The sequence below is a fragment of the Rattus norvegicus genome, chromosome 1 (assembly GCF_021556685.1).
Source record: "Rattus norvegicus strain SHRSP/BbbUtx chromosome 1, alternate assembly SHRSP_T2T, whole genome shotgun sequence".
Taxonomy (NCBI): Eukaryota; Metazoa; Chordata; class Mammalia; order Rodentia; family Muridae; genus Rattus; species Rattus norvegicus.
In genome coordinates, this window is record NC_141534.1 from 218723000 (window position 1) to 218747653 (window position 24654).

At 46.3% G+C, this 24654-nt stretch overlaps 2 protein-coding genes and 1 long non-coding RNA gene across 4 annotated transcripts; 2 read left to right on the forward strand and 1 right to left on the reverse strand.

Annotated features, from left to right (window-relative positions):
- The first annotated feature begins 1096 nt into the window (after positions 1 to 1096).
- Tut1 (terminal uridylyl transferase 1, U6 snRNA-specific) lies at positions 1097 to 12127 on the forward strand. Of its 2 annotated transcripts, NM_001033901.1 has the most exons (9): positions 1144 to 1237; positions 2393 to 2583; positions 6004 to 6319; positions 7163 to 7263; positions 7912 to 8384; positions 10001 to 10110; positions 10244 to 10354; positions 10510 to 10602; positions 10956 to 12127. In NM_001033901.1, the coding sequence occupies exons 1-9, from the start codon at positions 1156 to 1158 to the stop codon at positions 12077 to 12079; spliced, it is 2601 nt and encodes an 866-aa protein (NP_001029073.1). In that variant the 5' UTR covers positions 1144 to 1155; the 3' UTR covers positions 12080 to 12127. The 2 variants fall into 2 exon arrangements, with proteins under 2 accessions (XP_087439901.1, NP_001029073.1); XM_087583775.1 differs by lacking the exon at positions 2393 to 2583 and having other exon boundaries at positions 1097 to 1237.
- Positions 7472 to 12733, reverse strand: LOC134483968 (uncharacterized). Its single transcript, XR_015652917.1, has 2 exons — positions 12484 to 12733; positions 7472 to 7801 (listed from the first exon to the last, which is right to left on the reverse strand). It is a non-coding gene; the product is annotated as an uncharacterized LOC134483968 (long non-coding RNA).
- Positions 12734 to 13072: 339 nt separating this feature from the next.
- Positions 13073 to 23678, forward strand: Eef1g (eukaryotic translation elongation factor 1 gamma). The gene is made up of 10 exons (NM_001004223.2): positions 13073 to 13087; positions 14084 to 14242; positions 15061 to 15124; positions 15262 to 15404; positions 15744 to 15887; positions 18204 to 18333; positions 18610 to 18814; positions 22809 to 22981; positions 23075 to 23199; positions 23440 to 23678. Exons 1-10 carry the CDS (start codon positions 13076 to 13078, stop codon positions 23596 to 23598), a joined length of 1314 nt encoding a protein of 437 aa, NP_001004223.1. The 5' UTR covers positions 13073 to 13075; the 3' UTR covers positions 23599 to 23678.
- The last annotated feature ends 976 nt before the right edge of the window (positions 23679 to 24654 follow it).

Here is a 24654-nt window from a genome sequence, read left to right on the forward strand (position 1 = left end):
AACAAAACAGATGCATTCTACCTTAGTGGTTTAGGTGTGGTACTGCAAGACTGCAATTCAAGCTCAGTGGTGTATGTATGTATATAGACTGCTGCCTCAGGGTTAGCACGACCAACCTTAGTAACTGCCCCTGCCATTAAGTGTACAGTAGTCTCTACGTTTTTTGGTTTGGTCTGCTCTTTTGGTTTGACACAAGGATCAGATGCTTGAGCAGGGTCCAATAAGGAGGGACACAAGGCCTCATTGGTGATTCAACCAAGGTCGCAGACTGGTTTTCTGCCTAAGGTCTACTGTGCGACTGATAATCGCAGCACAAGGTGCTGAGCTCACCTGACAGCCCTTCCATTTCATTACGATCCCTGTGTGTTCAGCTTTCGTACTTTCTTCTGCTTTTGAACCTACAAGACTCATTCCGATTGGAGATCTGCTACACTTCCCGCTCCACCTCCTTGAATGTGTTTCTCTCTTGTCACTGTATTCTGTTCTTCATTGTACTGCCTTGAAATGGGCCTCGTTAATATACTTCATTCAAACTACATCTGTGCAAGAAACTGGCAGACTGAGGTCGTAGCCATCTGTGGTTGTCCTCATTGAATCCAGCTGATGGGGGTGGGAGGGACAGGGACAGACAGCGCGGAGAACATTTGTCTTGCAGAAGGATCCGGCTTCAGAGAAAGCAACTGACCTGAGGATGTGAGAGTCCCTGAGCTCCACAAGGCAAAGGGTTGGAAACACCCACCCTCTGCTTCTATTAGCAGGGTAAAATAAGAGATTGAGGGGGCAGTTGTGTGAAAAGAAGGTACAGATCGCCCGCCAACACTTGGCAAAGGAGGACCTCTGCTGTCAAGAAGCAAGCGCGCCTTTGTGGTTGCTTAATGAATATTCACGATTCTTCGGGCCAATCAACGCTGGAGTGAAACGAAGCACTAATTGTAGGCCAATAAGCAAAGTCGAGGGGCGGCTTTTCCTGGAAGAGTTTTAGAGCAGGAACTCTCAACCCTAAGAACGAGGTTTCTGGAGGAATAGGGTAGCGTAGGACATAACGTCACTTCCTACTGCATTGACGGAAGTTACTTCCCAGCACGTTACAATTTTTACTTGTGTGTTCCGGTGCTTGCGGAATAGGTTGTAGGCGGTCCCTACCGGAGAGTGGCTATGGCGGCGGTGGATTCGGATGTTGTATCGCTGCCGCGTGGCCGCTTTCGCTGCTGCCTCTGCGATGTTACTACAGCCAACCGTAAGCGGTGGCTAGTGAGGGGGGCGGGTGCTAGTGAAAGTTAGGGTTATTTAGGTTTGTTTGTTATTGTTTTTTTGCTGGCGTTAGGGTCAAACACCTATTTTCACTCAGCATATCCCAGGGTACCGGAGAGTGGGGGAAATATGACCTGTCGTTCCCACTATGGAGAATCTCCAAAATGAAAGTTTCATTATTCCCTTTAAAATCATCTACTGGTCATCCCTTTTCTGTTTCTGGTACTTTGCTGGTCTCCGGAGTAGGAAGGGGATTTAGGAACTCATTGCCTGGCCTGAGGTAGTTTCAGTACACCAGGTTATGTTTACAGAACTGAGGTATCACAGAAAGCAGTAATTAAATCGGAGACTCCCTAGTGGAAGATTTCTCCAGAAGTGAGATGAGTGAAACAGCATGGCCTGAATGAGTGCCGGAGATGCCAGTGAGGAACGAGGTTTGGAAGGTGGACTAGATCATTCTGTGACATTGTAAGCAGCTCAGTGACACATCAGATCCTACTTTTTATGTCTGTAATTGTGATCTCCCCTAAACAGGACCTTCTGGTGTTTTCTTTGTGAATCACTCTCCTCATCACCCCAAACAACTCTGCTCATTAGAGCAAGCCAGCAACTTAGGAGCCTTCTTTGTTCACATTACATACTTCCATGGCATCAAGGAGCTGACTGATAAAATAATACTAATAGCTAATTTTCTACACTTAGCAGAAGGCTGTATGTGAATGATGCCTATGTGTTAGGTATTACCATTTCTAACATATATCTGAGAAAAACCATACATTTGGAATACCTACTTTTTATTCCTGAGAATTATTCAGGACCCTAATTTATTTAGTTCTTCTATATTTGGCCTTGGACAAGGTACTTGTTATTTCTACAATGTACAGATGTCGCTCAACTTAATGCTTATCGATAGCTTAAGAACTACCTGCACTCTAGCCCTTTCTCACTGAGACCACTTTCAGAACGCAGTGTAGAAAAAGGGAAAGAATATCAAGTGTGGAAGGCGTTACAACTCTGTTCCAGTATCACCCTTTGTCAGTCTTTGAAGGAACAGAAGATTTCCATATGTAGGGAGCAGAGCAAGAGAACAGGTACAGGAAGAGATACTTTATATGTTTATATCTGACAATTGTCTCTGCAGGACCCAGCCTAGATGCCCACTTGAAAGGCCGGAAGCACCGGGATCTGGTACAACTACGAGCTACCAGAAAGGCCCAGGGACTTCGAAGTGTGTTTGTCAGTGGCTTTCCCAGGGATGTAGGCTCTGCTCAGCTCTCTGAATACTTCCAGACATTTGGCCCTGTGGCCAATATTGTTATGGACAAGGACAAGGTAGAGTGAATGGCTCTGGGATTAATGTGTCAGACAGGTTTGCTTCATATGCAGAGAGAAACCAGCAGTCCGTTTTGGCTTGTCCTTGGTAGACATTTCAGAACATTGAGTAGCTTCAGTTTTGTGAGCTTCTGACATCTCCACTCTTTGGATGTTCATTCACGAGTATTAATTATGGGGAGCTTGTTTACCAAACATGTATGTATGTATGTATGTATGTATGTATGTATGTATGTATCAGGGCACTTACCATGCAACTATGGGTTTTGCCATGTAACTGGCTGGCTGGGAACTTGCTATCTAGACCAGGCTGGCCTTGAATTCAGAGATTCACCTGCTCTGCCTCCTTGGTCCTGGAATTAAAGGCATTTGCCCTCTCAGTGGTATCAGTTTCTTCATCTGAATGTCTTTATGCTGACACTACAGTCCTTATTTGCAGAGTGCCTCTTTATAGAAACAGATGACATAAATGAACTTGTATTTTACCCACAATCAGCCATATTTGCCTTGCTCCTGCTCATATATATAATATATACACACACCTATACACACACACACACACACACACACACACACACATATATATTATATAATATTATATAATCCTAGGTAGTAAGTTTCTTGAAGACAGGGCTTATTATTAGAGTATGTGTGTTTTATATTAGCAATAGCAGGTAGGTTTTTCTTTCTTTTTTTTTTTTTTTTTTCTTTTCTTTTCTTTTCTATTTTTTGGAGCTGGGGACCGAACCCAGGGCCTTACGCTTGCTAGGCAAATGCTCTACCACTGAGCTAAGTCCCCAACCCTTTCTTTTTTTTTTTAATTATGTTTTGGTGCTAAGGCTTAAAAAAATTCCAAGGTTTTATGCACACAACTCTATCAGTGAGCTGCATTTTGAGCCTAACATGTATTCTTTTAAAATATGTGTGCACATGCATGGTCAATGGTGTAAATATGGGGGTCCGAGAACAACGTTTGGGATTCTGTTGTCATATTAGTGTTCAGGGGATTGAAATCAGGGTCAGGTTTGGAGGAAAGCACTTTACCCTGACATGAATTATTATTTTAATATTTGTGTGGGGGTGTCAGTATGTGGCCATGTGTATGTGTATGCCAGAAGAGGACGTTGGACTGTATGGAGCGGGAGTTACAGGTGGTTGCAAACTACTGTTTGATATGAGTGTTGGGAACTGAATTCCAGTCCCTCGAAAGAGCACCAACTATTTTTTTGTTTGTTTGTTTTGTTTTTAAAGATTTATTTATTATATATAAGTACACTGTAGCTGTCTTCAGACACACCAGAAGAGGGCATCAGATCCCATTACAGATGATTGAGAGCCACCATGTAGATGCTGGGATTTGAATTCAGGACCTCGGGAAGAGCAGTCAGTGCTCTTAACCACTGAGCCATCGCTCCAGCCCCACACCAAGTGTTCTTAATCAGTGAGTGATTTCTCTAGAATTCCACATAGGAACTCTCCCTGCCATGGATTCTTTTTTTTTTTTTTTTTTTTTTTTTCCTTTTTTCGGAGCTGGGGACCGAACCCAGGGCCTTGGGCTTGCTAGGCCCCTGCCATGGATTCTTATTGTTAAAAGAGTCAGCTAGAGGGGCTGGGGATTTAGCTCAGTGGTAGAGTGCTTACCTAGGAAGCGCAAGGCCCTGGGTTTGGTCCCCAGCTCCAAAAAAAAAAAAAAAAAAAAGAGTCAGCTAGAAAAAGTTATACTTTGATTTTTGGTTTTTTTTGAGAGTAAAAATTTCCATTTCTCTGGACTCAAACTTGTTATGTAGTTGAAGCTGGCCTTGAGCTCCTGATCTTTCTGCCATCTCCTCTCCTTTTAAAAAGATTTGGTTTGTTTTTTGTTTGTTTGTTTTCTTTTCTTTTTTCTTTTTTCAAGAAAGGTTTCTCTATGTAGCCCTTGGCTGTCCTGGACTGACTGCTCTGTAGGCAGAGCTCATCTTGACCTCACAGAGCTCCACCTGCCTCTGCTTCCCACGTGCTGGGACTAAGGGTGTGCTACCATGCCCCAGCTTTACTGGCTTTCTTTTGAGACAGTCTTTCTCTCTCTCCAGCCCTGGGGCTGTCCTGGAGCTTGATGGGCAGACCAGCCTGGCTGCACACTCAGAGATCTGTGTAACGTAGCCTCCCAACTGGGATTAAAGGCGTGTACCACTAAGCCTGGCAAGATTTTGTTTTTGTTTTAACTTCTGTATATGTGTGAGTGTGCGTGCGTGTGTGAAGTTGTGCACGAGTGCCTTTAACTCTAGAAGCCAGCATCAGATTCCCTAGAGCTGGAGTTACAGGTGGTTGTGAACTAATTAACCTGGGTATTGGGAACCAAACATAACTTTTTTTTAAAGATTTATTTATTACATATGAATACACTGCAGCTGTCTTCAGACACTGCAGAAGAGGTCATCAGGTCCCATTACAGATGGTTGTGAGCCACCATGTGGTTGCTGGGATTTGAACTCAGGACCTCTGGAAGAGCAGTCAGTGCTCTTAACCTCTGAGCCATCTCCCAACCCAAACCTGTAACTGTTAAGCCATCTTTCTAACTCCTTTAGTTTTTTAAAATTGCATTTTAATTAAAAAAAGAAAAGGATCTATGTGTATGGGTTTTACCCTACATGTTTGTGGGTGCCTGGTGCCTTTGAAAGTTAGAAGAGGGTTTTGTATCCCCTAGAACTAAAGTAACTGATGATTGTGACCTGCCATGGAGGTGCTGGGAACCAAACCCAGGTCCTTTGAAAGAGCAGTCAGTGCTCTTAACCTCTGAGCCATCATCAGTCCAGCTCTTTGGTTACATTTTATTTGTTTTGTGTGTCTGTGTGGTAGGTGAGCAGGGGACATGCATGTTACACGTAGAAGTCGGAGGATAGCTTTCAGTGGTCATGGTACATGTAGAAGTCAGAGGATAGCTTTCAGTGGTCATGGTACATGTAGAAGTCGGAGGATAGCTTTCAGTGGTCATGGTACATGTAGAAGTCAGAGGATAGCTTTCAGTGGTCTGTTGTATTCTTTTACCAGGAGTCCCAGGGAGCTAAAATTCAGATCATTAGGCTAGGGAGCAAATACCTTTATCGCCTGGGCCATCCCACCAGGCCCTGTCTCTATCTCCTGAGTCTGAGCTTACAGGCATGTACCACCAAGCATGGCTTGATGGGTCTTGTTTTAACCTGTGAAATTAAGTTATTGTGAAGCGTAGAAGGCAATAGATGGAATTTTAATTAACAACCTGGGATAAAATGTATGGGATAAGGGTGAAGCCTATTCATCTGAGTAAGTGCTCTCTTACAAAAACAAGTAAATATTCCCAGTATATGGGCTGGTTCCCATTTCAAAGATTCTCGTCCACTTTTCAAACATATGCATGGGTTCTTGACTGCCAAGCCATCATCTTTGTCTCTCGTGGTTTTTCAGGGGGTGTTTGCCATCGTGGAGATGGGAGACATAAGTGCTCGGGAGGCTGTCTTATCTCAGCCCAAGCACAGCCTTGGGGGACACACACTGCGTGTCCGGCCAAGGGAGCAGAAGGAGTTCCAGAGCCCAGCTTCCAAGTCTCCCAAAGGAGTGGACTCAAATAGTCACCAGCTGGCCCAAGCACTGGCTGAGGCCGCAGATGTAGGGGCACAGATGGTGAAGCTTGTGGAACTGAGGGAGTTGTCTGAGGCTGAGCGGCAGCTTCGGACCCTTGTTGTGGCCCTGATGCAGGAGGTCTTCACAGAGTTCTTTCCTGGTGAGTGTCCTGCTCTAACTCTGAGCGCTCTCTCACACCTCTGTCAGTCTCCTCATCCCCCATTTTAATGAATCTTTTTTTTTTTTTTTTCTCGGAGCTGGGGACCGAACCCAGGGCCTTGCGCTTCCTAGGCAAGCGCTCTACCACTGAGCTAAATCCCCAACCCCACATCCCCCATTTTAAATGCCCCAATCCTTCGTCAGCTGTGTTTCATTTGCTTGCTCTTCTTTGTACTTCAGTATGTTCTTTTTTTTTTTTTAATTTATTTATTTATTATCTATAAGTACACTGTAACTGTCTTCAGACACTAGAAGAGGGCATCAGATTTCATTACAGATGGTTGTGAGCCACCATGTGGTTGCTGGGATTTGAACTCAGGACTTCTGGAAGAGCAGTCAGTGCCCTTAACCACTGAGCCATCTCTCCAGCCCTTCAGTATGTTCTTGACCGAGACCTCCCTGCCTTTTTACCCTTCTTTATTATATGTGCACACAAGTGACACACATGCTTTTGCAGGGTAGAGTTTTTTTTTTTAAAGATTTATTTATTATATATATGTACACTGTAGCTGTCTTCAGACACAACAGAAGAGGGCATCAGATCTCCTTACAGATGGTTTGAGCCACCATGTGGTTGCTGGGAATTGAACTCAGGACCTCAGGAAGAGCAGACGGGTGCTCTTAACCACTGAGCCATCTCTCCAGCCCCAGGGTAGAGTTTTTTAGGAGTTGGTTCTCTCCTACTGCATGGGTCCTGGGGATCAGACAGCTTATCAGACCTTTACCTTTTAAGCCATCTTGCCAGTCCCCTAATATCTTTTGATCTTTACTCTTTGCTACCTAGGCTGTGTGGTCCATCCTTTTGGCTCTTCTGTCAATAGCTTTGATGTTCATGGCTGTGATCTCGACCTCTTCTTGGACTTGGGAGATATGGAAGAGCCCCAGGTGAGTGAGTAGGGGAGCATGCAGTTACGTGACGTGAGGCAAACCTATACTCTGATGTTTTAGTTTCACGAGTACATAATTGTTCTTAGCCAGAGGCCTTACTGTAATTGTGAGAATGTGGATATGGATGGATATGCATTAGATACAGTAAAGTGAGTTGGCATGGGATAGGTAACAGTGTCATAGAAGATAAGATATTTCGAAAGTCTTTGTGACTGGTTTTGTTTTTATTTATTATATATGAACACACTGTAGCTATCTTCAGATACACCAGAAGAGGGCATCAGATCTCATTACAGAGGGCTGTGAGCCACCATGTGGTTGCTGGGAATTGAACTCAGCACCTCTGGAAGAGCAGTCAGTGCTCTTAACCACTGAGCCATCTCTCCAGCTCCTGATTTTGTTTTTAAAAGATTTATTTATTTTATGTATATGTGTACACTGTAGCTGTCTTCAGACACACCAGAAGAGGGCATCAGATTCCACTGCAGAATGCTGGGATCCAAGGCATGCACCACCATTGCCTGGCTTCCGAGGACTGTTGAAAATGAGTTATGTAAATGAGTTATGTAAGGCTGCAGGGCAAAGCCTGTACATTGGAGGAGGGGCAGGGGGAGGGATCTTCACTCCCTTTTATCTCCACTACAGCCAGACCCACAGACTCCAAAGCTTCCAGAGGCTTCGTCCTTGGACTCAACCCTTGCTTCTTCCCTGGATCCTCAAGTGCTGGCCTGCACCCCAGCTTCTCTAGACTCACTGTCTCCAACATCTCTCCAAGATTCTGAAGCCCTGGACTTTGAAACCCCTTCTTCTCTGGCACCACAGACCCCAGACTCTGCTTTGGGCTCTGACACTGTCACCTCTCCCCAGTCCCTGCCTCCAGTTTCCCCACTGGAGGAGGACAGGGGAGAGGGGAAACACAGGAAGGAGCTAGAATTAGCAGAAGCCTCAAAGGACGAGAAGGAGGAGGCAACAGCAGTGTTAGAGCTGGTGGGATCTATTCTCCGTGGCTGTGTCCCTGGAGTGTACCGAGTCCAAACTGTGCCCTCTGCCAGGCGTCCTGTGGTCAAGTTCTGTCATCGGCCTTCAGGTCTTCATGGAGACATCTCCCTCAGTAACCGGTACTTTCGTGTGGGGTTGAAAAAGGCTGGCTCTAAGGTCTTAGGTATGAGGAGGGGGTCCTGATGTGGAAGGGCTTATGTGTGCTGAATTGGGCATAAGCTGAATTTTTTATTTCAGTCATGCTTACTTCACGAATGAGACCTCCCACCTGGCTTCCATTTCAGTGTTGGTTTTTCTTTAGAGTTTATGTGTTTGAGTCAGGGTCTTGCTCCATTCTTTAGACTGGCCTCAAGCCTCTGATTCTCCTCCCTTGACTTCCTGAGTCCTGGGGTTACAGGCATGTGTAGCTATGCTCTATTCTGCAGTGCTGCTTTTCAGTCTTACTGTGTAGACCAGACTAACTGGGCTCGGAGGCCTGTGCCTCCTCAGTCAGGGTTAAAGGCAAAGGAAAGCGTTCAGTAGCTACATAAATCTAGGAACTGTCAGGTTAAAAGTGAACAGCTCTTTCCCTCGCTTCCTCCTCCTCTACTCCATGCTTTGTTTCTTTGTATATTAAGGTCTATGCAACCAAATGCCTTCTCTTGAACCCCATTAAAGGAGGCCCCAAAGTATAATTGGGCCCCTGAACTCTCATTTATGTGGCCTGCGGATCTCTTTCTGATCTGTATTATCCGTTTGCGTTGAATAAACTATTCTTGCTACTTTGCTTCTTCCCCCAAAGGCTCAAAAAAAAAAAAAAAAAACAGTATTTTTTGTTTCAAAAACATCTTTTGGGGTTGGGGATTTAGCTCAGTGGTAGAGCGCTTGCCTAGCAAGCGCAAGGCCCTGGGTTCGGTCCCCAGCTCCCGAAAAAAAGAAAAAAGAAAAAAAAAAAACAAAAAAAATCTTTTTTTTTTTTTTTTTAAAGATCTATTTATTTATTATATACACAGTGTTCTGCATGTCAGAAGAGGGCACCGGAGCTCGTTACAGATGGTTGTGAGCCACCATGTGATTGCTAGGAATTGAACTCAGGACCTCTGGAAGAACAGTCAGTGCTCTTAACCACTGAGCCATCTCTCCAGCCCTCAGAAACATCTTAAACCATGTATTTGTGTGTGCATCTCATCTTGAGTGTAGTCAGAGAACAACATGTGGGGATCAGTTCTCTTCCTTGTAACACAATTCCTAGGGATTGAACTGAGGGTGTCAGTCTTGGTGGCACTCTTACCCACCAAGCCATCTCACTGGTCCTGTGTCTTTGAGGCAGTGTCTCTATATTGCTATTCAATCTCCTAAGTGTTGGAATTACAGGCATGTGCTACCACACCTGGCTGTTGAGCAGTCCTATATAAATAAACAGCATGTTTTATGAATGGCGACTGTACAGGATGAGCATTTGGAATGTAGTATTGCCTAAGGTTCAGTTGATACGTACTCCCCTCTACCCCATCCCTAGGCTCAGGATATAACACAGGGCTTCATCAGTGCTGGGTAAAATGTCCTACCATTGAGCCATCCCTAGATCTCATTAACATTCTTTCGCATACTCCCTCAAAAGACCATTATGTCAGCAAAACTTTGAGAAAATTTCTTCTGATCTTATTCTATCTGCTAAGTCTAATGAAAGGAAGAGGGATACTAGGTTTCAAGAGTTCCTACACTCTAACACCTTTGTTTAACGCCAATGTCTTAGGTTGGCCTTGTATAATTCCCGCTTCCTGAACCTATGCTCTGAGATGGATAGTCGAGTCCGGCCCCTTGTGTATACCTTACGCTGCTGGGCTCAGCATAATGGGCTGTCAGGTAAGAATGGGGACAGACTGGGCAGAGCTTGTGTCAGACAAAGGCAGGGATTTATCAAGGAAAAAAAGAGGTGGGCACAGGAACCAGGGCTTGTAAATGCTTCTTCCTAACTGGAATTATTGCTGTTACTCAGGGGGCGGCCCCCTTCTCAATAACTACGCCTTGACGTTGTTAGTGATCTACTTCCTTCAGACCAGAGACCCTCCAGTGCTTCCTACTGTGGCCCAGCTTACGCAGAGATCAGGTACTGCAGAACAGCCTCTACTGTCACGACCTCAGCTTCTTCTCACCCCTTCACACTCAGATGCCCTCCCCGGAATGAGATCTCAGCTACCACCTGTTTTTCTACATGCCCAATCTTCCTGGCTCCAGGCTGATGGTCTCGTCTTACTGTCACAGGTGAAGGGGAGCAGGTAGAAGTTGATGGCTGGGACTGTAGCTTCCCTAAGGATGCCTCAAGACTGGAGCCCAGCACCAACGTAGAGCCTCTCAGTAAGTCTGGGGAACCTCGATGAAAACTGATAGTGATGATAGGCTCACGAATAGGGGACAAAGATCATACTTGTTGTGTGCAATCCATGGTCTTTACAGTAGCCTATGGTTGCTGTTTTGTGGATGAAAAAAACACTTATCTTGGGCAGGCACGTAAGAGGTGTATTCCCCAGTTTCACTGCTCTCTAGGGCAAGCAGAAGCATCTGGGGCAGGACATGGCTGAGGAACTGGGCTTCTCAGGATACTTCTGAAGCCCTGTGAAGGGGACAGAGTCCCACTCCCACTGAAGTAGCTGCAGGGATGTCCCAGTTAATGGCTTCCAGGTGACCCCTTTCTACTCTGCTTCCATCAGGTTCCCTGCTGGCCCAGTTCTTCTCCTGCGTGTCTTGCTGGGATCTTTCTGGCTCCCTGCTGTCCCTGCGGGAAGGTCAGGCACTGATGGTGGCAGGGGGCCTGCCTTCTGATCTCTGGGAAGGGCTGCGCCTTGGCCCCATGAATCTCCAGGACCCCTTTGATCTGAGTCACAATGTTGCAGCCAATGTGACCAGCCGCGTGGCTAAGCGTCTGCAGAGCAGTTGTGGAGCAGCAGCTAGTTACTGCCGGAGTCTCCAGTACCAGCAGCGCTCCTCCCGGGGCCGGGACTGGGGACTGCTCCCACTTTTGCAGCCCAGCTCCCCTAGCTCCCTGCTCTCTGCCAAGCTTATCCCCTTACCCTCTGCCCCCTTTCCACAGATCATTACAGCTTTGGTGAGTGTGTTAAGGGAAGCACTAGGATGCCATATAGAACAGGGAACCAAGAGACGACGGTCGGAAGGTGCCAGATCTAAAGACTCTCCCCTGGGAGGGGCAAACAAAAGACCAAGACTTAGTGGGCAAGAAAAGAGCTGTGAGGAAGGGAAAGAGGAGCCACAGGGATGTGCAGGGGACCACAGTGAAAATGAGGTAGAAGAAATGGTAATAGAATTGCGAGAGACACCTCAGGACTGGGCCTTGTTGCACTGTGGACCACCAGGGGAGTTGCCCCTGATGACTGCAAAATGTCTAGACAAGACTGCTGAGCAGAATCCCATGGAACCTGAGGGGGCTGGAGAAGGGTCCCCCGGTGAGACAGAGAAGGAGGCTTCACACCCGTCATCAGTGAGTTGGCGCTGTGCCTTGTGGCACCAAATATGGCAGGGGAGGCGGCGTGCCCGGAGACGATTTCAGCAGCAAACCAAGGAAGAAGGCAGAGGAGGTCCCAGCACCGGAGCAGAGTGGCTGGCAGTGGAAGCACGAGTAACCCAGGAACTGAAGGGACCAAAGAGTGAGCAGCAGAGGCTACAGGGGGAGCCCCTCCTCACCTTTGTGGCATCGGCCTCCCAAGCTGAGCAGACACTCACTGTGGCACCCCTCCAGGATCCCCAAGGCCTGTTCCCTGGTCTTCATCATTTTCTACAGGTTTTTATCCCTCAAGCACTTAAAAATCTCCTCAAGTGAGGAGCCAAGCCTCAAAAGCAATAAAGCTGCTAGTTTATTTCAAACAGACATTGGACAACTTCTGTTTTCTTCCTGGGAACACCTTTTCTCTTCGCCTTAGGGTAGCCTCTGCCCTAAGTACCCTAAAACAGTCCTATTAATTCTACTTCAGAGCTCTCCTTCCCATTTCATAACACTTTCATAGTGATTGCCACCACCACGAGGCAAAGGCATTGATTTCTAATAAGGTTTGCCTATACAGGGTTTGTCCTGCTGCTCCAGTTGATGGGAACCACCACAAATTCGAGTTTAGGGTTTCTTTTCTATCTTTTTACATGAAAGAGTTCAAACTGCTCATAAGTTGGATACAAGATTTTCAAATTTTGGTATGTGTAAATTACTGTATCAGAACTGGGCTGCCTTACCCGACTCTCTGGGGCGCAGCCAAGCCTGAGAGGTGCAGGCGACGTGGCAAGTGGTCCGCGTTGCTTTGTTGAAGTTTTAAAAGCATTGAGTTTAATCGGAGCAGACCTGCTTTCAGATGTTTTCGGCCCTGGGCCCCAGCTGAACAGACATCCCTTTATAGAAAAACCCAAGCAGGAACAAAATGAATTCAGTAAATTGTCACCCCTTCCTTGCAGCAGTTCCTATAGTCGTAGGTTCCAGGTGCCAGCCGTGGAGGGGCGGTGCTTCCGCCAGGTTCTCACACTTTTCCCCTCCTTCGGCGAGCTCCGTCGCTTATCAGGCTTCCGATTGGTCGGCTACGCGGGCGGGGCAGTGTCCACAGCTATACTACGCAGGCGCTCTCTCTTTGCGCTCCAGGCAGCGGCCCCACCCCTTACTTTTTCCAACTCAGCGGGGCAGGAGACGGAACTGTCGTGCGTACGCCTTTTATGCCGTCCTCGCTTTCCGGCCGCTGTTTCCACACGACTCAATCCTTCCCTCCTCCCTTGTCTCCCTTGCGGCTTACTTTGCGGCAGCGCCGACAGCCCCACCCCCTTTCTCTGCGGAATCACCATGGCGGCTGGGGTAAGTTTGCCGGCTCCAGTGATTCCGGTCACCCTATCCGCCGCCATCCTTTACTTGGGTTGGGCCAGTCGGCGCCGGAAGAGTTTCAGACCCAAGCCGAGAGCCGATTTGGGGTCCACAGGCCATATGGTCGGAGAGCAGGGTTTCTAGGGCCTGGAGGGGAACTGAGGCTGGGTCTCGGAGGCCAGAGGTGGAACGTTCTGGGGTTGGGAAAAAGAGATGCCGGGTCTCCACTGTCTGGACCTTTAAAAAGTGTGTTTAGCCTCACTGCCATTTTGAGATGTGGTGGCTGAGCAGGTTGGTGGAACTTTTGCCATCTTTTTGTGGGTCAACAACGAGGACAGTGAAAAGGAGAAGGTCTTTGTGGGAAGGGGCGACTGGCACAGTTGGAGCTGACCTTCGGGGAGGTTTGAGAGCCCGAGGAATAAATGAGCAGTGAAATGAGCCCATTCGGGCCCTGTAGGGAGACAGCTGGGAGCTCACTGCAGGACAGGACCAGAGGGATGTTAATTCAAGACGTGCAAAGAAAGGCCTTTTAGGAAGAACAACTGATGAGCTTTAGAATTCAACGTGGCAATTCTAAGGGGAACTTTGAAACCCCTTGGTCTAGTGCGTGCTTTTGAAGTAGTACCATCCGGGAAGTAGACGCCGGGCCACCACGAATGAATGAATGAAACAAGGGTTCTGGTAGAGATGGGTGTGAATGTGTGCGTGTGTTTAGGCCGGTGGGAGTCGGATGGGACCAGAAGTTTTGAAGGGAAGAATGCTATAGAGATGTCCTTAAGAGAGGTCACATCTGTCGGTAAGCTTTATTTAGCAGCTGGTATGTTCTCCTTGGTATTTCAGAGGACTCTGATTACATAGGGCACACCCGGTTAATTTGGTTCCCCGGGAATGAAACTAAGCTATTCACATTGGAATTGCCTGGATGTGTGCGTGGGGAGTGGCATTCAGGATTCTTTTGCTCAAGGCCATCCTTCACCCTTTATCTTGTAGACCCTGTACACATACCCTGAAAACTGGAGGGCCTTCAAGGCCCTCATCGCTGCTCAGTACAGCGGGGCTCAGATCCGCGTGCTCTCCGCACCACCCCACTTCCACTTCGGCCAAACCAACCGCACCCCCGAATTTCTCAGAAAATTTCCTGCGGGCAAGGTGAGTAGGAGAACAGCAGGAATCCCTAGAGTCCCGTTATTCTGGAGATGGCCTCCGCAGTATATTTTTTTTTTTTTTTTTTTTTTTCCTTAAAAATCTCATGGGGCCAGGGATGTAAGCTATGAAAGCCCCTGAACTTGACTGTCCAAAGAAAAAAAGTAATTTTGAAAGCTTCTGGTAATCCCAGTACTCTGGAGCCTGAGGCAGGAAGACTGTGTGAGGTGAACCTATACAGTATGTATTCTCCCTAAAGAAAAAGAATCATTGGAGGTGGGTATTTATGAAGGGATAGTCACAGCTGTTGAGTGACTGTCAAGAATTACAGACCTGCTGTATGTTTGTGGGATAGAAATTATTTTTACCAGGTGTTATCTGTACACCAATATTAAGTGTGTCTTGAGAGTTTCTTATCCTGAAGGGCTTGAGTAGAGCTAAATATCCTAAGTTAAACGTGGAGGAGGGCAGACGCTGAATCTGGACTGCACCTATGCTTTGGGGGATAAGGCTGTGGGCTTGTCCCACATCTGTATCTGAATTTGTTTATTTTGGGGTGGGGTCTCAACTAGCCCTGACTGGTTTCAGATAAGAGTTCTGGGATTAAGGGTATAGGGCACCGTGTTTCAGCCATGTTTGAATTCCAGCCATTGTGAATTCATATAAGGGATACTAAGTATTTTTCATTTCTGAGTTAAGATGTCGTGAGTTTGCATAGCAAGAGGTGTCTGTCTTAACATTATTTAGCATAGTTCAATCCCAAGAGTTGACTATCGAGAAATCCCTGTGTTTTACTTTTGTGTTTTTCACTACTTTCTCCCTAGGTTCCAGCCTTTGAGGGCGATGACGGATTCTGCGTATTTGAGAGCAATGCCATCGCCTATTACGGTAATTTGAGGGGATACAGGAGTGAGAGGGTCTGGGGGTAAGGCTGCAGAAGTGGTTGCAGTGGACAAGATGGATTCAGAGATTGCACTGGTTTTGACGTGATCTCAAGTTCTAAGCTACATGTTCTCCCTTTGCAGTAAGCAATGAGGAGCTACGGGGAAGTACACCAGAGGCAGCAGCGCAAGTGGTGCAGTGGGTGAGCTTTGCTGACAGTGACATCGTCCCTCCAGCCAGCACCTGGGTGTTCCCCACCTTAGGCATTATGCACCACAACAAGCAGGTACGCTTCAGAACTTGGGGAGAGAAGCTGGGGCAGAGTTGGGGTCAGAGACTACGTATTGGGGCTGGGAAGTAGAAGAAGGAAAAGACACCAGGAGTTGTGTGGGCAGTGCAAAGACTGAAGTGGTTACCATCAGTATGGTGGAAATAAAGTCATACTGACCATGAAGAAACTTAGCACGAGATTCATTTCTGATAGATTTCAACTGACCCCAGAGTCTAATGATAACAGGGTGGGGGTTGAGTCAGTGCTGATGAAATGGCTTCTTTAGTTCTGTTGGTAGGTGGATATGAGGAAAGGGACTTGCTGTCCACTAAGTTTGAGTATTCAAAACAACAGGCCACTGAAAATGCCAAAGAGGAGGTGAAGCGAATCTTGGGGCTGCTGGACACTCATCTGAAGACACGGACTTTTCTGGTTGGTGAGAGAGTAACACTGGCTGACATCACGGTTGTCTGTACCCTATTGTGGCTCTATAAACAGGTAAGGTTTGTGTCCCATTTGACAGGGGTAGACCTGTACTGGGGTACCCGGTTCCACTTAGGACAGACCAGTTAATGGCTGTAGGAATCCCAGCATTGAGAACTGTGACTGTTTTCATCTTTTTTTTTTTTTTTTTCTTTTGGTTCTTTTTTTCGGAGCTGGGGACCGAACCCAGGGTATTTTCATCTTATTGAAGATGGGTGAAAGGCTGGATGTGGTGGCTTATATTTGTCATCCCAGCACTTGAGATGCTGAGACAGGAGGACTGCTCTGGTATAACTGTAGGCTGTGTAGTGATATCAGAAATAAAAAGCAAGATGGAAGCTGGGAGAGGCAGGGACGGTGACTCAGCAGCCTTTGGAGGCAGACTCAGGTCTGTGTCCTGGCTTCACTGCAGATGCAGTGGGACAGGAATCCTCATAGCTCTGCTTATCTGTGACACATTCAAGGTGATATTCGGCTTAGACCTAGCTTTTCCAGCATTTTTGAGATTTCCGTTTATGTGCATTTGCATGTATGTGCACGCTGATCCCAAGGAGCTTGACTTGTGAGCTACTGTGGGGGCTGCGAATCAAACCAGGTAACCATCTCCAACTATCCCTTGCCCCTTAATTTTTAAATATTACAGATTTTCAGGCAGCAGCTCTGAACCCATTCTGGTTCAGAATTGTAGTCCAACGAGAACAAAAAAAGAGAGCTGTTGTTTACCAACCGTGTGCCTCCCAGGGTCGTTACAGTGCTTCATGTTCACACACAGCTAGTGGGTGCTCAGGGATGATGACCATTACTGCAGAGCTTGCAGTCCCTGACTGACTGGATCTGGGATCTGCCTCCATGGCAAGATTTACCCTCCTACCCTCTCCTGTTTTGGCAAAGTAAAAGATGACAGGGGCTGGAGGGATGACGAGTCAATAGTTAGAAATGCTTGCTGCTCTTCCAGAGGACTCTGGTGGATTCTCAGCACCCACATGATTCCTCACAACTCTAACTCCATTTCCAGAAGATCCGATGCCCTGTCCGGCTCTCATGAGCGCTAGGAATGCATGTGGTGCTTAGACAAACGCACAGGCAAGACACCTATATACATAAAAATTAAAAAATGAGATTTTTTTTTTAAAAGACGCTAGTGTGGGGCTGAAGCGATGGCTCAGCACTTTGAGTACTTGCTTTGGCAGAGTTCTGTGTTCATTTCCCAGTACACAAGTGGCAGCTCAGGGAGGAGCCAGTGTCTTGTGACTGCGCACAGACAACTTGAAAGGAAAGCACTAATAAACATACAGAGAGGATAGTAAGTTTTTCAGTGAAGGCTTGAAGGGCTGTTCTGTCTGTCTGCTGGGCACATGCTGTGTTGCTGAGCTACTCTATCTGGTCTTGGGTTTGCTTGTGTCATTAATGCTATGGTTGCAGTGTGGAATGAGAGTGGAGCCCAGTGATTTACCCAGCATGCTCTATGTTCCATTAGCATCACACATGAGGTGTCTTTTTTTTTTTTTTTTTTTTTGAGGGTTATTTAGCAAAGTGAGTGTAGTGGTCACCCCACTCGACCCCATTTGGGTGCTGGGTTGGAGCGCAGTGTCATGTGGATGCTGGGTCACATTTTCTACTACTGAGCTAGATTCCTAGCCTGGTGCTCCTACATGGGCTCTATTACAGCCTTTTCAACCTTTTTTGTTTGTTTGTTTTTTTATTTTTTGAGACAAGGTTTCTCTGTAGACCAGACCTTTTCAACTGTTGTTGAAATTTTTATTGGCATGAAATTTTAAAAATTAAGAGTAGATGAAAGAGCAAAATATTAAAGCATTAAGTAGCATAATGGTGCATGAAGGAGTGGGAACAGCCATCCTTTTAGACTGAGCTGTAAAGACAGTGGAGAAAGCTGCTGTAATCCCAGCACAGCAGGATGGAGACAAGGAAAACAAAAACAGGAGACTGGAGAGATGGCTCAACAGTTAGTGGTTGAGGGCACTGGGTTAAGGGCTCTGGCCACTCTTCAGAGGACCAGGGTCTAATTACCAGCACCCATATAATGGCTCACAGTCATCTGCAACTTCAGTTCCAAGGGATCCTAACACTGTCTTGTGGCCTCAGGGAACACTGCACATATGTTCTGTACACGTAAATGTAGGCAGAACACTCATACACATAAAAACGGTGCACTTTTTGGAAAGGAAGGAGTCCTCCAGGAGTGTACTCATTTAAGGTTCTGATGTCAGGGCCTGGAGAGGAAAGTGGACCTGAGGTAAGGGCCTTGTGCTCTGGTGTGACTCTGTTCGTGGCCTTTCCATTGTTGATTTTCTTTGTGTTCCGTCCTGGCAGGTCTTAGAGCCTTCTTTTCGCCAGGCCTTCCCCAATACCAACCGATGGTTCCTTACCTGCATTAACCAGCCCCAGTTCAGGGCCATCTTGGGGGAGGTGAAGCTGTGTGAAAAGATGGCTCAGTTTGATGGTAAGTCTGAAGACTGGGCATGGATAGGGTCAGGGTCCAGTTTGCTCCTGTCGACCGAATGATTTGTGTGGCCTTTGGCTTTTTTGTTCACCCACAGAACATAGTGTGTCGCACAGTAACTGACATTACATTAAGATGCAGTGCTGTGATGATGTGTGCTTTGCTCCTTGAGGGTGTTTGGTTGTCCGAGCCATCACTTTCCCTGCTTGCTGCCTGGTTTGCGGGGGCGGGGGAAAGAAAGAGGCTGCATATTTCCTTTCCTCCCTCCTTTACAAGCTAAGAAGTTCGCAGAGAGCCAGCCAAAAAAGGATACCCCGAGGAAAGAAAAGGGCTCACGAGAAGAGAAGCAGAAGCCCCAGACTGAGCGGAAAGAGGAAAAAAAGGCAGCTGCCCCAGCTCCTGAGGAAGAGATGGATGAGTGTGAGCAGGCATTGGCTGCTGAGCCCAAGGCCAAGGACCCTTTCGCTCACCTGCCCAAGAGGTAAACCTGTCGGAAGGTGTTCTCAACCTTTGTTCTCACACATGTCTAGGGCTGCAACTTCAGGCTGTTGAAATACTGATGGTGCAAGTGCAGTCCAGGTCTCATGCAGTCCAGGTCTGGTTCAGAGGCTGTGAGGTGGAGGATGACCTTGAGTTTCTGACTGGTTATCTTGCCTACCTAAAGGCATGTACCAATAGGGAAGTACTGCTTTGGTTTGTTTTGGTTTGTTTGTTTGTTTTCCAGACGGTTTTTCTGTGTATCCCTGGCTGTCCTGAAACTCACTCTGTAGACCAGGCTGGCCTAACTCTCAGATCCATCCCTGCCTCTTGTCCTGCATTAAAGGTGTGTGTCATCACTGCCTGGCTCCCCTTTGGTTTTTTTGTTTTCTTTCTTTTTTTTTTTTTTTTTAAGACAGGGTATCACTGTAACTGGTTGACCTGGAACTCTGCATAGACCAAGCTGGTCTCAGAGATCCCCTCCCTCTGCCCCTCAAATCTTGGAATGCACCCTGCTGGAAGTTCCTTTTATTTGTTTGTATGACTTTGTGCCCTGGGTGTATGTGTAGAGGCTAGAGGTCAACTGAGATGTCTTCCTATATGGCTTTCCCCTCTTTTATTTTTCCTTTGAAATCTCGTTGAATCTAGAGCGTGCTGTTTCTGCTGGGCTGGCTGCTAGCACCCAGGATCCACTTACGTCTAGCCCTCCGCTCTAGCTCTGGGGACTAACATGTTAGCCACTGTGTACAGCTTTTGTGTAAGCGCTGAGGAGCTGAATTCAGTTCCTCATGCTTGCATAGTAAGCACTTTACACACTGAACCATGTTTTCAGCTTCTTGGGATTTTTTTTTTCTAACAAGGCAAAAAAAAAATCTAGCGTATCTAATATATGCTGTTGTAATGGAGACACTTCTTATACACAGTAAGTTGGTTTATATTATGGACAGGAAATAAAGAGAAAACAAAATCTTTGAACATCTTTGCTCCTTCTTCTGCCTTTTCTCCTTACAAATATTTTATTTTTAAATTTATGTGTCAGTGTGTCTGTTCTTGCCAGCCATAGAGATACAGCATTCATGTGTATGGAAGTCAGGACAATTTGAATGAGGTCAGTTGTCTCATCATGGGGATCAAAGTCAGGTCATTAGGCATCTTGACCCACACTGAACCATCTTATGTACCTTTGATGGTGGTTTTTTTTTTTTTTTTTTTTTATTAACTTGAGTATTTCTTATATACATTTCGAGTGTTATTCCCTTTCCCGGTTTCCGGGCAAACATCCCCCTCCCCCCCATGGTGGTTTTTAATGTCTATTTTTTTTGTGTTACAATGATAGTGTTTTTTCCTTAGGACTTTTTGTTTGCTGTTGGTTGGTTTGTGGGAGTTGTTGTTTGTTTGTTTGTTTTTCTTTTTAAAGATTTATTTATTATATATAAATACACTGTAGCACTAGAAGAGGGCATCAGCTCTCATTACAGATGGTTGTGAGCCACCATGTGGTTGCTGAGAATTGAACTCGACCTCTGGAAGCGCAGCCAGGGCTCTTAACCTCTGAGCCATCTCTCTAGACCTGGGTTGTTTTGTGGACAGATTCTAATGTATCAAAGGTTGGTCTCAACTGTGTAGCTAAGAGTGACCTTAACTCCTGAGCTTCCTTGTCTCAGTCCCAGGTTCTAGATTTCTGACATGAGCTGCCACAATTCCCTTCCCTTATGATAGCTGTGGCTGTCCTGAAATTCAGATTTGCCTGCTTCTGCCTTCTGAGTGCTGGGATTAAAGAACGTTTTATCAACATCCCTTAGGCTTTTTTTAATGTCAAAATTGAAACCAGCAATTTAACTGTGACTTGTTCAAGGTTTCATTCTGGTCGTGTTTATTGTTTTGTGGTTTTATAGCGTGTAGGGAGTTGCAGTTGGGGCTCACATATGCTTAGGGACATAGTCAAAGTGCTATACAATCTAGTTACACCAAAGTTCGAGCTCTTTGGGGCAAGATCTTGTTATAGTCCCTGTGCTGAGATACAGACCATACTTGATCTGCATTATTTGAGGAACTTGGAGTCTAAAGAAATTTCTAGGACTGGAGAGATGGCTCAGTGGTTAAGAGCACCGACTGCTCTTCTAGAGGTCCTGAGTTCAAATCCCAGCCACCACATGGTGGCTCACAACCATCTGTAATGAGATCTGATGCCCTCTTCTGGTGTGTCTGAAGACAGTTACAGTGTACTTATATTTAGTAAGTAAATAAATTTTTTTTTTTTAAGTTTCTAGTCATACATTTTGGCTGGAAGGAGGATGATTTGAGGCTTTCTGGCTCCTCAGATGACTTTCCTCCTGGACATTTGGAGACCAATTCGGGACCTGTGGTTAAAGGGCAGACTTCTGACTTTGCTATGAAGTAATAATCTTGGACAAGTTTTGCCATCTAACCTCAGCTGTGAAATGAGAGAAAGATAGCAATATAACTCAGGAGTTGTGAGAATGGGGTTAAACAACAGGATCCTTAAACTATAGCTTTTGAGTCAGGGTCTTTTCTAAACCAGCTGGCCTTGGCGCTTGGCATGTGTCTGAGGATGGTGACCTTGGACTCTGATCCTCTGTTTCTTCCCTCCCAGGCACTGAGTATGGCACACGCGTCACCTGCACTTGTAAGAATCTAACTGACTTTGTTTAGCAGTCGTGGTAGGTCGCAGCACAATCTTGCAGTATAGACTACTTAGCTGTGAAAGTTTCTTTTCACATAGCATCCCAGGCAGTTTTTGAGCCTATGATCCTTGTTACTCAGTTTCTCATGCTAGGATTATGCTCTACTTACCTAGTAAGAATTATTCCTAGTGTGTTGTAGTATTAAGTTGTTACACACAAAACTTAGTGACTCAAGGCTGCATCTATGGAAACACAAAGGAAAGGACATGAGAGAGTAGTTATCCCACTTACTGAGATCATAGGTTTTCTTCAGTCAGTGACCTTTTTTTAAGTTTCTATAGATTTATTTTTATGTGTATGAGTGTTTTGTCTGCATGTTTGTATATGCACCAAGTGTGTGCATGCCTAATGCCCAAGGAGGTCAGGAGAGGGTAGAGGAGGTCAGTAGAGGATAGAGGGTAACATCCTCTGGAACTGGAGCTAAAGATGCTTGAGAACCAATTTATAATTGGAGAGAAGAAAAAAGTAGGACCGGAGCCATGGGGACAGAATTCCTCCTGTGCCGGTTAGCTTTCTTGGCAGCTGACCTTGAATATCAGGTTATTTTGAAGATAACCTGGACCTAAGAGCTTTTCAGTATGCAAACTTGTTAATGGACAAAGAGGAACTAGAGGACTTAGGTGTAAAGATTTGAGGTGTCTATCTTCTGCTTGCATTCTGGTTCCAGCCTATGGAAGGCCTGTGTGGTGGGTTTCAGACTTTGAGCATTGACTTGTGTCTCCTGGTGAAAGTCCTGGAGAGGCTAGAGAGAGAAAAACAGACTGCTTTGCTCTGAGCCACCACCTGGGGGCAGCAGCCAGCTGTCCTTACTGGGTTCATGGCATGCTTGAGTCTTGGTTTTCACAGGGTCTATAACAAGATCTTGTCTCAAAAAGCTAGGACTGGTGGTGTAACTAGAATGTCACACACTTTGTCTAAGCATGTGTGAACCTCCAAGTTTAATACCCAGTGCTCTAAAAAAATGTATAAAACCACAAAACAATAAACCTTGAACAAATCATAGTTAGAATGCTGGTTTCAGTTTTACAACATTAAAAGGCTTTGGCTCACCAGATGCTCTGGGTCAGTCTATGCATGTCAAGACATGTAGACAGAAATGTCTTAGCTCTTCATATCACGCCACCTGTAGCCCCCCATTCTCTTCACTCATGCTGTTATAAGTGTCAGTCACTGCATTGCATTACAGGGACCACTTCCTTCATACCAGGAACTAAGTGAACACCACCCGCCTAGAACTGCTTTGCAGTCTCAGTAGGACTTCTTATGGACTCCTGTGTTTCCTCTTTTCTTTAGTACCTTTGTGTTGGATGAGTTTAAGCGAAAGTACTCCAATGAGGACACCCTCTCTGTGGCGCTGCCATATTTTTGGGAGCATTTTGATAAGGATGGCTGGTCCCTGTGGTATGCTGAGTACCGCTTCCCTGAAGAGCTCACCCAGACCTTCATGAGCTGTAACCTCATCACTGGTGAGAAGAGGAGGGGTGGATCTAGGAGGAAGAAGATCAAGGTGGTGGTGACATGATTCCAGAGACTAGACAAGTCTCCCCTTTCCCCTCCAGGGATGTTTCAGCGATTGGACAAACTGAGAAAGAATGCCTTTGCTAGTGTTATCCTGTTTGGAACCAACAACAGCAGCTCCATTTCTGGGGTTTGGGTCTTCCGAGGCCAAGATCTTGCCTTTCCGGTAAGGATGGTGCTGGGGGAGTGGGCTATAACATGGGAAACTAGGAGTCTTGAGCTGTGGCCAGTGAGTATGAAGGAAGAATTCTGGGTGTGAACATAGGAAGTATGCTCACATCAGTGCGAATCCTGGCATCTGCCATCATGTCTGAGCTAGAATTTGGAGAGAGATGGTGTCTCAGTGTCCAGTGTCTAACCACATGCTTCTGTGCTGTTTTGTTATTGGTTTTTTTTAAACCTTCAGCTGAGTCCAGATTGGCAGGTGGACTATGAGTCATATACATGGCGGAAACTGGATCCTGGTAGCGAGGAGACCCAGACCCTCGTTCGAGAGTACTTTTCCTGGGAGGGGGCCTTCCAGCACGTTGGCAAAGCCGTCAATCAAGGCAAGATCTTCAAGTGAACATGTCTTGCCAGTCACCTAGCTGCCTGCACCTATCCTTCAAGGGAGATGGGGGTCATTAAAGGAAACTGAACATTGAACTTTTTCCTGTCCTGCCTCCTTTGTGACTGATGGCTTCCTCAAAGTTTTTGCCTATGCCTGAGACATCACTGTGGCCGGGCAGAAGTTTTCAGAAGAGCAGAAGTAGAGGCCTGGCCTTAGTTTTGTCTTTATTGCCCTGCTTCCTACAATGATGCTGTTCTAGCTGGGGAAGATGAGAAACACAGGGTGGTGGCATGGGCACAGTTGACCAATTCTCAGAAGCTGTGTTTCACACTAACCATTGAAGAAAGTGTCTGCTGACCACGCTGAGCTGAGGGGAGCTCACGGATGCAGAGGCATTTCTATCACAGCTGCTGCTCTGTGTGGGTTGGGTTTCTGCTGTAACCCAATATGTAGTCCTCATGCTGGAGAACCTTGTGTAAATGGTGCTGTATTGTCATAGGGCCTACATCTGTCCAGTGCAGTTAAGTTCTCTACAGAATATGGTTAGATAGATAGGGAAGTCTCATTTCCTCATAGAAGCCTTGTAGGGTAGGTAGGTGAGTAGCTGGATGTCACTGTCCAGCTTAAATGCTGCAAACATTCTAGAAGACCAGCCACTTGGGGCAGGCGCTGGCTTGTTAGTCCTTGGCTGGCTGTGGATCACTCCAGTCATTTCCTTTGTCGGTGTGCACGTACTGCATGATTGTCCAGGTACCCTGGAGGCCAGGGGAGGGCATTGGAGCCCCTGGAGCTGGAGTTACAGGGAGTTGTGAGCTGCCCAGTATAGGTGCTAGGAACCAAACTCAGGTCATCTGGAAGAGCAAGTGCTGTTAACTGCTGAGCCATCTTGTAGCCTTTAGAGTTCGTTTCTGAAACATTTCTTATTGTGTAGTCCAGGCGGGCTACAGGTTTAAGACTCTGCTTCAGCCTCTCCCAAGTGTTAGTATTATAGGTTTGGGTGCTTGGTATCCATGCTTTCTAACAGGGAAGCTTGGGGACAGTTCACAGTAGCTCTAGGTAAACACATCTGAG

Bases quoted from the DNA above. Each gene is read 5' to 3' on its own strand.
- Tut1 (NM_001033901.1), top strand. From the start codon at position 1,156: ATGGCGGCGGTGGATTCGGATGTTGTATCGCTGCCGCGTGGCCGCTTT. The intron at 1,238-2,392 runs GTAAGCGGTGGC...TTGTCTCTGCAG, and splicing joins CGATGTTACTACAGCCAACC to GACCCAGCCTAGATGCCCAC. The intron at 8,385-10,000 runs GTACTTTCGTGT...CCAATGTCTTAG, and splicing joins GACATCTCCCTCAGTAACCG to GTTGGCCTTGTATAATTCCC.
- Eef1g (NM_001004223.2), top strand. The intron at 15,125-15,261 runs GTAATTTGAGGG...CTCCCTTTGCAG, and splicing joins CAATGCCATCGCCTATTACG to TAAGCAATGAGGAGCTACGG. The intron at 22,982-23,074 runs GTGAGAAGAGGA...TTTCCCCTCCAG, and splicing joins GAGCTGTAACCTCATCACTG to GGATGTTTCAGCGATTGGAC.